This window comes from Xyrauchen texanus, chromosome 1, assembly GCF_025860055.1.
Source record: "Xyrauchen texanus isolate HMW12.3.18 chromosome 1, RBS_HiC_50CHRs, whole genome shotgun sequence".
Classification (NCBI taxonomy): domain Eukaryota; kingdom Metazoa; phylum Chordata; class Actinopteri; order Cypriniformes; family Catostomidae; genus Xyrauchen; species Xyrauchen texanus.
Window position 1 is genome coordinate 62,515,003 of NC_068276.1, and position 17,500 is coordinate 62,532,502.

The 17,500-nt window shown below is 41.1% G+C and overlaps 1 protein-coding gene across 7 annotated transcripts in view; it reads left to right on the forward strand.

Annotated features, from left to right (window-relative positions):
• LOC127649456 (neurexin-2-like) overlaps positions 1–17,500 on the forward strand; it is a 600,635-nt gene that overhangs the window by 437,492 nt on the left and 145,643 nt on the right. Inside the window, exon 1 of one of the 7 annotated variants that reach the window (XM_052134601.1) lies at positions 3,711–4,956. The exons of the other annotated variants lie outside the window; for them this stretch is intronic. Within the exon in view, the coding sequence (XP_051990561.1) occupies positions 4,626–4,956 (331 nt within the window). The 5' untranslated portion in view covers positions 3,711–4,625. Of the gene's footprint in view, positions 1–3,710; positions 4,957–17,500 lie in introns of those variants that run through there. 7 annotated transcript variants of the gene reach the window in all.

The following is a 17,500-nucleotide window of genomic DNA, read 5'->3' on the forward strand; positions in this document are numbered from 1 at the left end:
GACTGCAGAACATAAGAGGAAGTCTATTATGTTCACTCAAGTCATATTTACATTGATGCATTTTGCAGATACTTTACTCCTCAGAGTGTATGTCTTTGTGGTTCTTGAGGAAAAGACAAGACAAAAAAACTGGGTAAAAAAATTAATTGTTTATTGCAATCGGGCACTCTTTAGGGGCTTTAAGCAGTGGCTACGATGATCTGAGTTGTTTTGTGCATACACAACATAACTTGCTACTTACTGATATTGTAACTGTTGTTGTTGTAACGACGGGAGAATTGCTACTTTGCCATATTTCACGGCTCTCTAGAAAACTCCATTCTGATTGGTCAATGGCACCATCTAGTGGTCTGATATTTCTGAGGAACAACCGCACATATCAGACCACTCAGTATTGCGTGTCATCTCTCCTGCTTCTTGGATCTCTAAAATTAAGTTGATAAATAATTCAACTCATGCCAGTGTTTCGTGTGCAGGTATCTATTTATTTGCCATGTAATAAGCAGGATAATGTACAGCTAGCTAGTTGTTATCGCAAAATAAACCCGTTCAGGGTGATGCAAGAGTCTCCGCTTCACATCGGGGTCCTGATCACCGGCTGACTGTACAGTATCTCTTACGTAGTTGATCCGCGCATCTTATCACGTGACTTGTTGAGCGTGTTACCGTGGTGACGTAGCGCGTGTGGAGGCTTCACGCTATTCTCCGCTGCATCCACGCACAACTCACCACACGCCCCACCGAGAGCGAGAACCACTAATCACCACGAAGAGGTTACCCCATGTGACTCTACCCTCCCTAGCAACTGGGCCAATTTGGTTGCTAAGGAGACCTGTCTGGAGTCACTCAGCACGCCCTGAATTCAAACTCACGACTCCAGGTGTGATAGTCAGCATCAATACTCGCTGAGATACTCAGACCTCCTTTTGAATGTTTATTAAAAGATTCATAATGTGAAATATGATCACTGTAAAGTTTTCATCATGAGCCAAATACTGTCAACGTTGCTCATCTGCAAAGTCGATCTACACCCTGCACTTTCCCTAATTGCCAATTAATTTATTATACCAATTAGCATTAATATTGTTCTTAAGGATAATACAGCAAAGGATTGCAATAATTTAAATAAAAGACCGTGAGCATTGTTTATAGAGCAGCAACAGCGCCTGCTGTGTACAGGGGTGAAATTGTCTCGCGGTTGCCTTTTGAGGAACCCTGCTGTAAGACAACACAGATAAACGTCTTATGTCTGCTGCAATCAGCACTTTTCTAAGCCCCAAACATCCATAAACTCTATATCAACTCGTACCTTAGGTTGTTTTCTTTAACATGAGCCACTGTTTACTTGTCTGTGAGTTTGTTTGGGTAAATAGTGCAATGTTATGTCTCAGAAGCTCAGAACTACATATGCAGTCCAGTTGAAAAAGCATGATAAAGAAATAATCTGCAAAATATGTTCTTAACTATTAATGATCACTGATGAGGTTCTCCGCTTTCCAACCACACCAAGATATTCAATGAAACAACGAGGAAGATGTTTGCACTCTAAATATACACTTGTTGTCTATGGACAATCAGGGGTTAGGACATCTGCTGCCTGCCAGGAACAAATCCAGGTACTTTTGTACAATGGGCAGAATTTCACCAATGTTTTTCTCCACTTTCTGTGGCTAAAATTTGCATATACTAATTTTCAGGAGGTACTCGCTTGACTCTGCACAACTCAGTTACTGATTATGTGAAGCACTGCATGCGTATTCATTGTGCACAATGCATGTCCTGTTCATAATATACACAGGAGTGGATTTACTCTATGGAGAATGGAGGCCGGCGAGTGATAAGCTGCTGTGTCTCTTCATATCACGTGAAAATGCTCACTGACTTTCATCTGAACCCATTTCAAAAGCTAAACCGCCTGAGAGAGTCCCAGCCTGTTTGCGACAGACTGAGAAGAACACGTTCTCAGGTGCACTTGCAGTGACAGAATGGCAGCCCCAGAAAATAATTACCCTTATTTATATATAAACATACTGTATAGTTCTATAAAATGAGACAGGAATTATTTAAGTCCAAATTTTGCAGTGTGTTTAAGGTGAGCTTTTAAATGTGGGTGTGGAAAAATTGCAGAGGTTAATTGTGATGAGGAGGAGGGCGGGGCCGGGCCGTGAGTGCGCTCGGTCGGCCCCCAATCGGGCTAATCAGCCGAGGAGAGGGATGAAGACGAGCCGGATGCGGCAGTTCAGGAGAGTGAGAGCCACACGCAGCTGCTATGTGTGTTTATGTTTATGTATTTTTAAGTTTTCATGAAACATTTGTTTGACCAGTAAACATAAACTTTAATGGTAAATTAAAACAAACATAAACATTACACAAACAGACACAGGTGTAATGCGGCCGCGTGCGCCACTCTCTCTTTCCAACCGGCTTCCCCTTATCTCACTCTTCCGCTGATCAGCTGATTCAGCACCAGACATGCGCCATCATGGCCCGGCCACGCCCCCCTCCTCATCACATTTCTCCTCCGCCCGAGTCAGGCCAGGCGCCATTGGTCTGACTAAGACGCTGCCCTTCTAGCCATTCTGTCCTGTGAATCTGGGGGAGAGACGAGGGGAGCCGTGGGGACAGGGTGAGGGTAGACACAGACAGACAGACAGACAGACAGAGAGAGAGAGAGGCAAAGAGAGAGAAAGAAAGAACTTGCTCAATGTCTTCCAGAGAGAGAGAGAGACAAAGACAGAGAGAGAGAAGAACTTGCTCGCTGTCTCCCAGACACGCTGTCATTCGGTCCTAAACCGATCCTCTGCCCTCTGGCAAACGCCAGCTCGTTCCTCCCCTGGTGGCCGGCAACAGGCCCCTCTTCTGCTCGCGGACGGCGGCCATTCCTCCACGTCCAGGTGGCTGGCAGAGTCTCTTCCATCCCTCCGTGGATGGCAGTGGCTGCTTGTTTGGGCGGACGGCAGTGGCGAGGACTCCATGACAGCCCATCCCTCCTCCTTTCCGGGTTTCGGGATCAATGTAACAAGGTTTATAATGGGCAAGGAGGAGGCGGGAACCGGCTGAACCATCAAAATAATGTTTAATGAAAATTAAAAAGACACAAAACATAAACACACATGGCAGCTGCGTGTGGCTCTCTCTCTCCCAAACTGCCACATCCAGCTCGGCCTTATCCCTCTCCTCGGCTGATTAGCTCGATTGGGGGCCGACCGAGTCGTCACATTAATAAATATCGTTTATTTCACAGAAAACAAAACAACATCTTTGATTACCTTTTTACTGAAGATAAATAACTCAGAAATAATAGCATGTGTTGTCCATATAAGGATCAAAGAAGGACAACCAAGGAAAGAGGAGACACGTGAGATTGCTGGTGACTTTCTTAAGGATTAATAGTCTCCATCTGCTCTCCATTTGTCCTCACTGCTGTCTTGAGAAAGAATTGAGATTCCAAAGAGATCTCGTGAGGGATTTGAGTCTCCAGTGGGTGTGAATGTGGACTCGCAGTGCAGTGATAGAAACACAAACCCTCTTGAGGTTTTACTGCGACCAAATTAGTCATTGAGGGTAGCGAGCAGTCACCCGCCCGTGTGTGTTTCCCTGCTCGCCCCCTCTTTCTCTCTCTCTCTCTCGTTCACTCCCTCCCACCTCCTCAGTCTCTCTCTCTGTTTCTCTGCAGCTGTGTCTCACTCTTCTCTCTCAGTCTCGGGCTCTTTCACACGGGCAACGAGTCTCCTCAGCTTCAGCACTGCCACATCTCTCTCTCTGGTGCCACGGGAACTGTCGCTTAGAGTTAGATCAGCATTCTGTGTGAGGATGGACCCGAAGATGCTGCAGGATCCAGTCTGATTAGCATGAGACCTTCCTGCCCGGATCCGGACGGCTCTCTCTCTCTCTCTCTCTCTCTCTCTCTCTCTCTCTCTCTCTCTCTCTCTGCCGGAGACATACAGAGGGGTTCGGACAGACGACGGGCTTGTTTTGCGCTGGTTTAGTGATGAGGCTGAGACGAGACCACTGGATTGGTTTATTTCCACCTCCATGCATCTGTTTGTCCATCCCGAGTGCCGTGTGCGTGTTTGTCTAATAGCTTCACCTCTGTGTTTTCTGCACATCTCTGGAGGTTTGATCATCTAAGAGGAGAATTCATCAACTGGACCATCATCACTCTCAACTCATTCCTTGGGGACTTTTTTATTTAGGTTTCTCCAGTTGTTTGCTTTGGATGGATAATCTGTGGACCTTCTTGACAAGGTCAGCTCCGTCAGAGCCAGAACGATTGTAGTTTGTTGGAGGATTTCCATTGTCTTGCATTCAGGTATAGATTATACCGATGTCCGTTATATTCAGATTGAAGAGTAAGCTATAGCTGGCAAATATTATTACAGTTTGGGGAGTTTACGGGGTTTTTCTTCAGTTTGGTTTAATTTAGTTTGACTTCTGCGTTGGATTGCAGCACTGGAAATTGGATTTTATTTTTTATCCATTTTTTATCCGATTTTTTTTGATTTCCTGAAGCTTTTTTTCTCTCCACTTTGCAGTTTTTCTAGGATCATATTCAAGGTTTTTCGTTTTTACCTCCAAGTGGTCGAGGGAATCTCTTGGAATCATGGATTCGGATTTGATGTGACATGTCTTCCTCTATTTGTCACGTGAGGAGGTGTGGCATGGAGGCCCTGCCCCCTTTATCCTCTGCCCTGCGGGCATTAATTCTGACCAGTGGATTATTGATTTACCCACAAGCCCCAGCTTCGGCTCCGCCCAGGGCCTTCTGGACCAGCGTGTCCAGTTTATGGCGTGTGGTTTTGTTTCTAGCGTTGCTCGCGTTTCCCGGCCCGGCGGTTTCTGCTCGAGTATCGTCCAGTCTCAGCACGACCCATCATATTCATCATTTCCACAACAAACATGGCACTGTGCCCATCAACATCAACAGAATGAAGTTCCTCACGCGGGGGAGTCACGGTACGTGCCTGTCTCGTGGATATGTTTGTTTAATGTTTGTCTGGTTTACGGTCCTGCAGTCTGAGCTCACTGTGGATTCGGTGATGGTAGGTTAAAGTTCTGATCGGAAGTGTTGACAGATTGGCACAGGTGTGCTCCAGTTTCTGGGTGAAAAGTTCACAGAGGGTCACCAAAAGTGAGTTGAATACATGGAAAGGGAATGTATTAACGTACACCCTAACCCCAACTGTAAGGGGAGTCAAAATGCCTCAGAATCACTCTCAGCATTGTTTTTGTGAGCGTGGCTCCCACAGGACAGAACCGTGTCTCAGAGGTTATTAATGGGAAATGCCGCTTGAATGATTTGATATCAGAGTCCTGAAACATTCAGTAGCTACATGTGGATTTCCTGTGTGATCATGTTGGGTTTTGTTTTGTGGTCAATATGTAAGTGATAATGAACAGCTGGTTGTCTGTTGGGTTTATTTTGTGATAACGATCAGAACCTCGAGGTGAAGCGGAGACTCTTGTATCAGCCTGTAGGGGTGTACATGATCACACTTATGGCTACTAACCAAATAAATAAAAACATGGACATACAATACTGATCTGCAGTGAAATCACTGAACAGTTGATTTCCACCTCTGTTGCTGTATGACGGCTCATTATCCGGCTTATTACAAGACAACTTGCCAAATAAATGAATACATTAATGGACACGAATCATTGAGTTATTTTATTATCTTGTAGAGATCTCACAGTGATCAAGGAGTAGTAAAGATGGCTCGCAATACCAGGATGATCAGAGATATCGGACCGCGAGACGGCGCCTTTGATCAGAATCACAGTGCCATCTCATGTAGTTGTGAATATCAGTGTTACTAATAGCACATCAATTGCTCTATTTCTGCTTAAAAACTTCACGTTCACCCTTCTGTCTTGGAGACAATTCAAAAAAATGTCATTGTTTGTCCGGGTCAAAAAGACCCGGTTGAGGACAGTGTTGAATACACGTTCTTTACACGAAACAAACACTTTTTAAAATATCATTTCTTCTAGACGCCATCTATCTGTCAGTGCTGATACTTCATAAATACATAGTCAGACTACAAAAGATTAAAAGAATACTTAAGTTGTTTCTGTTTGAAATAAATCCAGTTATTTATTTATTTATTTATTTAATGTTATTCTATTATTTTTTGTTTATTTATTTTATTATTTTCTTTTTTATTTATTTATTTTATTGTATTTATTTTGTTTATTTTATTCTATTTTATTTAGTTATTTATTTTATTATTTAATTTAATTTATATATATAAACATCTACCTGCAGAAAGAAAAAGAGCAAAATACCAGAATACCCTGGCATTACACAAGCATAAACTAGGGCTGTGCAATTGTTGTTCATCTATTTTACATGTACAAAATCCAGTGTTCAGAAACACATTCCAGGAGGGAAAATGTGTCTTTGCATACATGATAGTGTTCATTATTTTATTTATGTTTCTCACTGGCACGTTTCTGCACGATGCATTCTGATTAGAGATCTCATTAGTGTCCAAAAGATGTGCACTGAATAGCAAACTAACATCAACAACAATTATAAAATTTGCTCATATTGCAATTGAATGAAGATTTGGATTAATCGCGCAGCCCTAAAATATAAATACATAAATAATAAAGAGTATATTGTTTTCTCATTAACTGTTGTGGAGAACCCAACGGTTTGGGAGAAGCTATTCGCTGTTTTTAACTCTTTAAAACCCCCCAAAATCACAGGAGGTTTAAGAGTCCTGCCGTAGATACTGAGCTGTGTAGTAGACAGTGCTTCAGCTTGTGCTTTCCACAATGGTGACTATAAGTGTGTTGCATCATGGGATGTGTTATCAGAGCCCATGAATGAAGATTCTCCAGCAGATCATTGACTCTGTTCGTAAAGAGCAGTTCTCGAGTCATCGACTGCACAGTAGCAGGCTAGAGCGTTATTAATCAGATATAATCTGATGATGTCATACTTCAGACTGCTGTAGACACAAACTCAAGAGTCGTTCTTCTGCATTCAGTGTCGCTCGAGTGTTACCGTCCCGAACCAGGAGTAATGATGTCCTGCCAGACACATTGACTTTAGTTGTCCACTCCATGAGATCACTCACTAATGTGCCGTTGCATGCATAACTGGATTGCAGTTCTCTTGCATCTTCGTTCAGCTGTTTGAATGATCATGATTACTGCAGCGATGTGTGAACACACTTGAATCTGACAGATTACTGTTCTGTGAGAACATTCAAGAACACAAGAGAACAGCTCACACAATTCCACAATGCTGGAACATTCCCGGGAAACCCTCGTGCCCTAACACAAAAGGAGATGTTTAGCAGAATCTTCACGCTGCTCTTTTATGTATAAAGAAAGCAGACAGTGAGCAGGTGTTGTGAAGCTCCATGTGTCCTGTGAGTATCAAACACACTGTCTTCATCATGCATGGAAATAGAAATAACATTGTTATGTGTGTGTGTGTGTGTGTGTGTGTGTGTGTGTGTGTGTGTGTGTGTGTGTGTGTGTGTGTGTGTGTGTGTGTGTGTGAGTGTGTGTGATTTATCACTTTGTGGGCACCAAATGTCCCCATAAGGATAGTAAAACTGAAATTTTTGACACACACACACACACTTGTTGTGTTTCCATGTTTTATGGGGACTTTCCATAGACATAATAGTTTTTATACTGTACAAACTTTATATTCTATCCCCTAAACCTAACCCTACCCCTAAACCTAACCCTCACAGAAAACTTTCTGCATTTTTACATTTTCAAAAAACATAATTTAGTATGATTTATAAGCTGTTTTCCTCATGGGGACCGACAAAATGTCCCCACAAGGTCAAACATTTCGGGTTTTACTATCCTTATGGGGACATTTGGTCCCCACAAAGTGATAAATACACACTCACACACACACACACTCACACACACACACACACACACACACACACACACACACACACACACACACACACACACACACACACACACACACACACTCATACACACTCTCACACACACACACACACACACTCATACACACACACACACACACACACACACACACACACACACACGTAGCGTTTCCATGTTTTATGGGGACTTTCCATAGACATAATGGTGTTTATACTGTACAAACTTTATATTCTATCCCCTAAACCTAACCCTACCCCTAAACCTAACCCTCACAGAAAACATTCTGCATTTTTACATTTTCAAAAAACATAATTTAGTATGATTTATAAGCTGTTTTCCTCATGGGGACCGACAAAATGTCCCCACAAGGTAAAAAGAAAACAATATATGCAGAATGTATATTGTTTAATTGGAATGACTTTATAAATATATATATGTATATATATTTATTTATATATATTTGTTTAACCTTAGAAAAAGGAGTTTTAATTCAGTGAATTCTCAATAAGGGGCGAATCTAAACACGGGTGTGTAAAATACAGTGAAATATTACCGGCAGAGCAGAAAAGCATTTGCTGGTATTGCATGACTGATTGTCCCACAACTGCTGTGCAACACAGTCTGCAGAATCATCTGGATATCCATTTCTGAATGAAACATGTCTTGGAAAAGGCTGATAAAGGTGTAAGATCCTTGCGTATCAGCGGTCCGATCTGCAGGTTCCTCACACTGACCAACTCTGTGATACTGTCTACAGTAAATCAGAGCCTCTCTAAATGTATGTTTGGACATGATAAAGATACATTTCTCTTGATTGTTCTGTCCTGTAGAAGCAAGAGATGCAGGTTAGCATACTGTAAATCAATCACCTCAACAACAGCGTTTAGTGTTGCCTTTTAACAGCATGTTGCACAACATCATTTCAGGATTTGTTTGAACAATTAAAATGAGTCTGGTTGTTATTGCTTACCATCATAACAGACAAAACTGATTACAATTACATTTACGTTAATGCATTTGGCAGACGCTTTAATCCAAAGTGACTTACAGTGCACTTATTACAGGGACAATCCCCCCGGAGCAACCTGGAGTTAAGTGTCTTACTCAAGGACACAATGGTGGTGACTGTGGGGATCAAACCAGCAACCTTCTGAGTACCAATGTATTATACAGAGCACTAATTACAGGGACAATCCCCCCGGAGCAACCTGGAGTTAAGTGCCTTACTCAAGGGCACAATGGTGGTGACTGTGGGGATCAAACCAGCAACCTTCTGAGTACCAATGTATTATACAGAGCACTTATTACAGGGACAATCCCCCCGGAGCAACCTGGAGTTAAGTGCCTTACTCAAGGACACAATGGTGGTGACTGTGGGGATCAAACCAGCAACCTTCTGAGTACCAATGTATTATACAGAGCACTTATTACAGGGACAATCCCCCCGGAGCAACCTGGAGTTAAGTGCCTTACTCAAGGACACAATGGTGGTGACTGAGGGGATCAAACCAGCAACCTTCTGACAAGTTATGTGCTTTAGCCACTACGCCACCACCACTCCATAATTGTAATGTTGTAATCGGTTCAGGGGGTATCATATCAATATCAATTTTTACCCATGACAGCACAATGCTGATTCCCTCCTTGTGGTTCACCAGGAGCTCAGTTTCTATATTCCATCTCTCTGTCTCGAGTCCAGTGCCAGAATAACACATCTGCTTTCGACAGGAGAAGCGAGGATGTGCCCCGTTGTGCGTGAAGTCTGTTCAGATCATTCATGTTGTCAGTAGTCGCCAGATCCGTGTGCTTTTCTCTGCAGTATTGTTGGGCCTTAGTGAAGTTTTTGAAGAAGGAATGTACATGTACGTCAGCTGCTGATAGACTGATGTGATGGGAAAAACCTTGAAAAGGAAAGCGTTAGAGCTTGATAAAGAACAAACATGGCAGAAAATAAAAGCGCACATGTATGCAGGTCAACTTTTCTTTGGAGCATTTTACAATACGGTTCTAATCATCAATGATAGTTCAAGGAATATTCCAGATTTAATACAAGTTAAGCTCAGTCGTGTCATAATGTTGATTGGGGGGGTATCACAGTGGTCACGTGTAGAATTAATAAAGGCGTGAACAAGAGTTTCTAAGAATGGGGTGGAGTCACGCAATGTTACGTGGATGATAGAAAGACGTTTTTGTGAAAGAGGAGATGAATATGAAATAGATTGTGGGGTCAGTGATACAGAACCCTGGGGAACACCTTGAGAAACAGGAACAGAATTATACTGATGAATAGAAATGTAGTGTTGGCGGCCAGAGAGGTAAGAGGTGAACCAGGACTGAGCAGTGCCAAAGATGACAATTCCAGAGAGCCTAGCGATGAGGATGCTATGAAAGACAGTGTCTAAAGCAGAACTGGTGTCTAAAAGGACCAGGAAAGTGATGGCTCCAGAGTCCACAGCCATCAGTAGATCATTAACAACTTTGATGGGTGCAGTCTCAGTGCTGTGTAGAGGACGAAATCTAGATTGAAAACATTCAAAGAGATTGTGTGTGGCGAAATAGGACAGAAGCTGAGATGCAACCACTTTTTTCATACAGACGGAGAAAGAGAGAGAGAGAGAGAGACAGAAAGAAAAAACATATAGATAGGTAGAACGATAGACAGTCAGAGACGGGTAGATAGATAGATAGATAGATAGATAGATAGATAGATAGATAGATAGATAGATAGATAGATAGATAGATAGATAGATAGATAGATAGATAGATAGAAAAGACAGACAGATAGATAGAGAGACAGACAGACATATAGATAGACAGATAGACAGGGAAATGATACATAGACAGATACATAGATAGATAGGTAGACAGACAGACAGACAGACAGACAGATAGACAGACAGACAGACAGACAGACAGACAGAGACAGTCAGAGAGACAGAAAGACAGACAGACATATAGATAGACAGATAGACAGGCAAATGATACATAGACAGATAAATAGATAGACAGACAGACAGACAGACAGACAGACAGACAGATAGATAGATAGATAGATAGATAGATAGATAGATAGGCAGGCAGGAAGACAGACTGACATACAGACAGTTGGGGTAGGGTATGATATGAGATGATATATGAGATGATGATATGAGATATGATGAGATGAGATGGGATGAGATGGTATGAGATGAGATGATGATATGAGATATGATGAGATGAGATGGGATGAGATGAGATGAGATGGGATGAGATGAGATGGTATGAGATGAGATGAGATGGGATGAGATTATATGGTATTAGATGAGATGAGATGATGAGATGAGATGGTATAGGATGAGATGAGATGGTATGAGATGAGATGAGATGATAATATGAGATGAGATGAGATGGTATAGTATGGTATGGTATGAGATGAGATGAGATGAGTTGAGATGAGATGTGATGAGATGGTATAGGATGAGTTGAGATGGTGAGATGATGAGATGAGATGATATGAGATATGATGAGATGAGATGGTATAGTATGGAATGAGATGAGATGAGTTGAGATGATGAGATGAGATGAGATGAGATGAGATGGTGAGATGGTATAGTATGGTATGGTATGAGATGAGATGAGTTGAGATGATGAGATGAGATGAGATGGGATGAGATGGGATGAGATTATATGGTATTAGATGAGATGAGATGGTGAGATGATGAGATGATATGGTATGATATGAGAAGGTATGAGATCATGAGATGTATGGTATGAGATGAGATGGTATGAGATGAAATGAGATGGTGAGATGGTATGAGATGAGATGGGATGAGATGATATGGTATTAGATGAGATGAGATGGTATGAGATGAGATGGGATGAGATGATATGGTATGAGATGAGATGGTATGAGATGAGATGGGATGGGATGAGTTGAGATGAGATGAGATGGGATGGGATTATATGGTATTAGATGAGATGAGACGGGATGAGATGAGATGAGATGAGATGAGATGGTATGAGATTATATGGTATTAGATGAGATGAGATGAGATGAGATGGGATGAGATTATATGGTATTAGATGAGATGAGATGAGATGAGATGGGATGAGATTATATGGTATTAGATGAGATAGTATGAGATGAGATGAGATGGGATGAGATTATATGGTATTAGATGAGATGAGATGAGATGAGATGGTATGAGATGAGATGAGATGAGATGAGATGAGATGAGATGGTATGAGATGAGATGAGATGAGATGAGATTATATGGTATTAGATGAGATGAGATGAGATGAGATGGTATGAGATGAGATGAGATGAGATGGTATGAGATGAGATGAGATGGTATGAGATGAGATGGGATGAGATTATATGGTATTAGATGAGATGAGATGAGATGTATGAGATGAGATGAGATGGTATGAGATTATATGGTATTAGATGAGATGAGATGAGATGGTATGAGATGAGATGAGATAAGATGGTATGAGATGAGATGGTATGAGATGAGATGGGATGAGATTATATGGTATTAGATGAGATGAGATGAGATGTATGAGATGAGATGAGATGGTATGAGATGAGATGGTATGAGATTATATGGTATTAGATGAGATGAGATGAGATGGGATGAGATTATATGGTATTAGATGAGATGAGATGAGATGAGATGGTATGAGATGAGATGATGAGATGAGATGGTATGAGATGAGATGAGATGGTATGAGATGAGATGAGATGAGATTATATGGTATTAGATGAGATGAGATGAGATGAGATGAGATGGTATGAGATGAGATGGTATGAGATTATATGGTATTAGATGAGATGAGATGAGATGAGATGAGATGAGATGAGATGGGATGAGATGAGATGGTATGAGATTATATGGTATTAGATGAGATGAGATGGGATGAGATTTTATGGTATTAGGTGAGATGAGATGAGATGAGATGGTATGAGATGAGATGAGATGAGATGGTATGAGATGAGATGAGATGAGATGGGATGAGATTATATGGTATGAGATTATATGGTATTAGATGAGATGAGATGGGATGAGATTATATGGTATTAGATGAGATAGTATGAGATGGGATGAGTTTATATGGTATTAGAAGAGATGAGATGAGATGGTATGAGATGAGATGAGATGGGATGAGATTATATGGTATTAGATGAGATTAGATGGTAGGAGATGAGATTATATGGTATTAGATGAGATAGTATGCGATGAGATGGGATGAGATTATATGGTATTAGATGAGATGAGATGAGATGTATGAGATGAGATGGTATGAGAATAGATGAGATGGTATGAGATGAGATGAGATGAGATGAGATGGGATGAGATTATAAGGTATGAGATGAAATCAGATGAGATGGGATGAGATGAGATGAGATGAGATGGGAAGAGATTATATGGTATGAGATGAGATGGTATGGAATGGTATGAGATGGGATGAGATTATATGGTATTAGATGAGATGAAATGGTGAGATGATGAGATGATATGGTATGATTTGAGAAGGTATGAGATCATGAGATGTATGGTATGAGATGAGATGAGATGGTGAGATGGTATGAGATGAGATGAGATGGGATGAGATGATATGGTATTAGATGAGATGAGATGAGATGGTATGAGATGAGATGGGATGAGATTATATGGTATGAGATGAGATGGTATGAGATGAGATGAGATGAGATGGGATGGGATTATATGGTATTAGATGAGATGAGATGAGATGAGATGGGATGAGATTATATGGTATTAGATGAGATGAGATGGTATGAGATGAGATGGTATGAGATGAGATGTATGAGATGAGATGAGATGAGATGAGATGAGATGGGATGAGATTATATGGTATGAGACTAGATCAGATGAGATGGGATGAGATGAGATGAGATGAGATGGGAAGAGATTATATGGTATGAGATGAGATGGAATGAGATTATATGGTATTAGATGAGATGGTATGAGATGAGATGAGATGGTATGCAATGAGATGAGATGGGATGAGATTATATGGTATTAGATGAGATGAGATGGTATGAGATGGTATGAGATGAGATGGTATGAGATTATATGGTATTAGATGAGATGAGATGAGTTGAGATGGGATGAGATTATATGGTATTAGATGAGATGAGATGGTATGAGATGAGATGAGATGGTGAGATGGTATGAGATGAGATGGGATGAGATGATATGGTATTAGATGAGATGAGATGGTATGAGATGAGATGGGATGAGATGAGATGAGATGGGATGAGATGAGATGAGATGAGATGAGATGGGATGAGATTATATGGTATTAGATGAGATGAGATGAGATGGTATGAGATGAGATGAGATGGTATGAAATTATATGGTATTTGATGAGATGAGATGAGATGGGATGAGATTATATGGTATTAGATGAGATGAGATGAGATGGGATGAGATTATATGGTTTTAGATGAGATAGTATGAGATGAGATGAGATGGGATGAGATTATATGGTTTTAGATGAGATGAGATGAGATGGTATGAGATGAGATGAGATTGTATGAGATGAGATGGTATGAGATGAGATGAGATGGTATGAGATGAGATGAGATGAGATGAGATGGTATGAGATGAGATGGTATGAGATGAGATGGTATGAGATGAGATGAGATGGTATGAGATGAGATGGTATGAGATGAGATGGTATGAGATGAGATGGTATGCGATGAGATGAGATGGTATGAGATGAGATGGTATGAGATGAGATGGTATGAGATGAGATGAGATGGTATGAGATGAGATGGTATGAGATGAGATGGTATGAGATGAGATGAGATGGTATGAGATGAGATGGTATGAGATGAGATGGTATGAGATGAGATGAGATGGTATGAGATGAGATGGTATGAGATGAGATGGTATGAGATTAGATGAGATGGCATGAGATTATATGGTATTAGATGAGATGAGATGAAATGAGATGAGATGGTATGAGATGAGATGGTATGAGATGAGAGATGACATGGTATGGATTAGATGAGATTATATGGTATTAGATGAGATGAGATGGTATGAGATGAGATGTATGAGATGAGGTGATATGAGATGAGATGAGATGGCATGAGATTATATGGTATTAGATGAGATGAGATGGTATGAGATGAGATGGTATGAGATGACATGGTATGAGATGAGATTATATGGTGTTAGATGAGATAGTATGAGATGAGATGAGATTGTATGGTATTAGATGAGATGAGATGACATGAGATGGTATGAGATGAGATGAGATGAGATGAGATGAGATGAGATGAGATGAGATGTATGAGATGAGATGAAATGGTTTGAGATGAGATTATATGGTATGAGATGAGATGAGATGAGATGAGATGAGATGGTATGAGATGAGATGAGATGAGATGAGATGAGATGGTATGAGATGAGATGAGATGAGATGAGATGGTATGAGATCAGATGAGATCAGATGAGATGGGATGGGATGAGATGAGATGAGATGAGATGAGATGAGATGGTATGAGATGAGATGAGATGGTATTAGATGAGATGAGATGGTATTAGATGAGATGAGATGAGATGAGATGGTATGAGATGAGATGAGATGGTATGAGATGGGATGAGATGAGATGAGATGGTATGAGATGAGATGAGATGAGATGAGATGAGATGAGAAGAGATGGGATGAGATGAGATGATTGAAATGAGATGAGATTGTAGGTTTTAGGTCCGATCCCCTCAGTCACCACCATTGTGTCCTTGATTAAGACACTTAACTCCAGGTTGCTCCGGGGGATTGTCCCTGTAATAAGTGCTCTGTAAGTCACTTTGGATAAAAAAAGCGTCCTCCAAATGCGACATTACTCAATGATAAATGGATTGTGTGTATATCGTTTCTGTAAACAGTCAACGAGTCAAATCAAAGTTTTACTCTCAACACGCAGTGAAAGGAACTGAACTTCTTCACCACTTTACCTCACTTATCTGAACATTTACCAGTGGAGAATCACTGACAATTTAAGTCCCATATGGTGTATTTTGGTTGTGAATGTGGGTTGTGAAGATACATAAAGTAAATGATTGACATGAAGATTGTTCAAATGAAGATCATGATCAATCTGATAATACATGTTTTTACCCAGCCCTATTGTGTATATACTAGATTCATATACGATTATTTGATTCATTGGTTCTCATTGATTAGACAATTTGGCAGGCTTTCTGTGTGAAATCACACACACACACACACACACACACACACACACACACACACACACACACACACAGTCTTTTGGTCTGGTTACCCATAGCAACCATCCTTCAGCTGTCCTTGAGCAGGTCTGTTGCTGTTTTTTAAGGGCGCTCAGTTAGAACTCCCAGAGTGCATCAGTACAGCTGTCAATAACTCCACTGGAGACCCGCCCACACACATCCTTTATTCAGAAGCAGTTCTGTATTTACACTGAATGATTTCCAAGTCTGTTTTTTACTCATTATTGTTGGTCTCATGTGTGGCTCCACCTGATGTTTGACTGCTGCATTATTGTTTGTCAGCTCTGTTGGCGTTATCCTATCACCTCATGCATGTAACTGAACATCGGGCCTCTACAGGGACTCAGAAGAATCGGAGAAACTGTACTCACAAACATTTGTACTCTACATGGAAATGTTCTTGCCATCAATTGGACTTAGGATCTTTCCAGGTGCACTTGAATGCAGCATTAAACATGCTAACTGCTAACATGTTTAGGGAAATAGCCAACACCACAAATGCGTGTTAGGTAACGCCGATGCTAACAATGAAGCCCGTTGGAATTTGTTCAAGCTAGGCTGACCGCAGTAACACTCGAAATGTTCGTCTTAGCCTCTTTCTCCTCAGAAGCATGTTCATCCTGCCCTCTCTCTCTCTATCTGTCTCTGCGCTCATTGCTTGTGTAAAAAGAGCTTGCTTCTACGGTGGCAGTGTGTTGGCACGAGGACAGGTCAGTCGCTCACAGGGGACGGATGTCCATTCATAAGACACATCAGTATTCCAGACTTGTTTTGAAATGAATGAGACACACATTACAGCAACATTGATATTCCTCATTCATTCTGCTAAGCGTTTGTTCTAAACCTCTGACACTAAAGACACTTTTTGACCATCAGGCCAAACAGTCTTCATTGCGTGAATGTGCCAGTCTGGGTTTCGGTTTCTTTTCCCACTGCGGTGCTGCCGTATAGATGCATACAGTTTCTTCAGGAAATGATCATCCTTTAATTCTCAATATGCCTTTAGCTTCTTTTGTTGTAATACTGAATGTAGAACAGATGCATTCTCAAGCATTTTTGTTATTGGTTTAAAATCCAGCACATTTGTGCGAGACACAAACACCCACTCTGCCTTGACTTTCCTTCCATTTAATTGGGTTTAATGCGGCAACAGAGTTTGTGCATCTCTCTCTCTCTCTCTCTCTCTCTCTGTCTCTCTCTCTGCTGTCTGTCTCTGGCCTGCTTGTGTCAGTGTATAATTGATTTCCGTTTCTTGCATGGACAGGGACACTTGTAAATTACTGCACACAGATAAAGGTATGTTAGCGGTCTGTTAGCCGACAGTGATTAGTGTGGATAAAGCC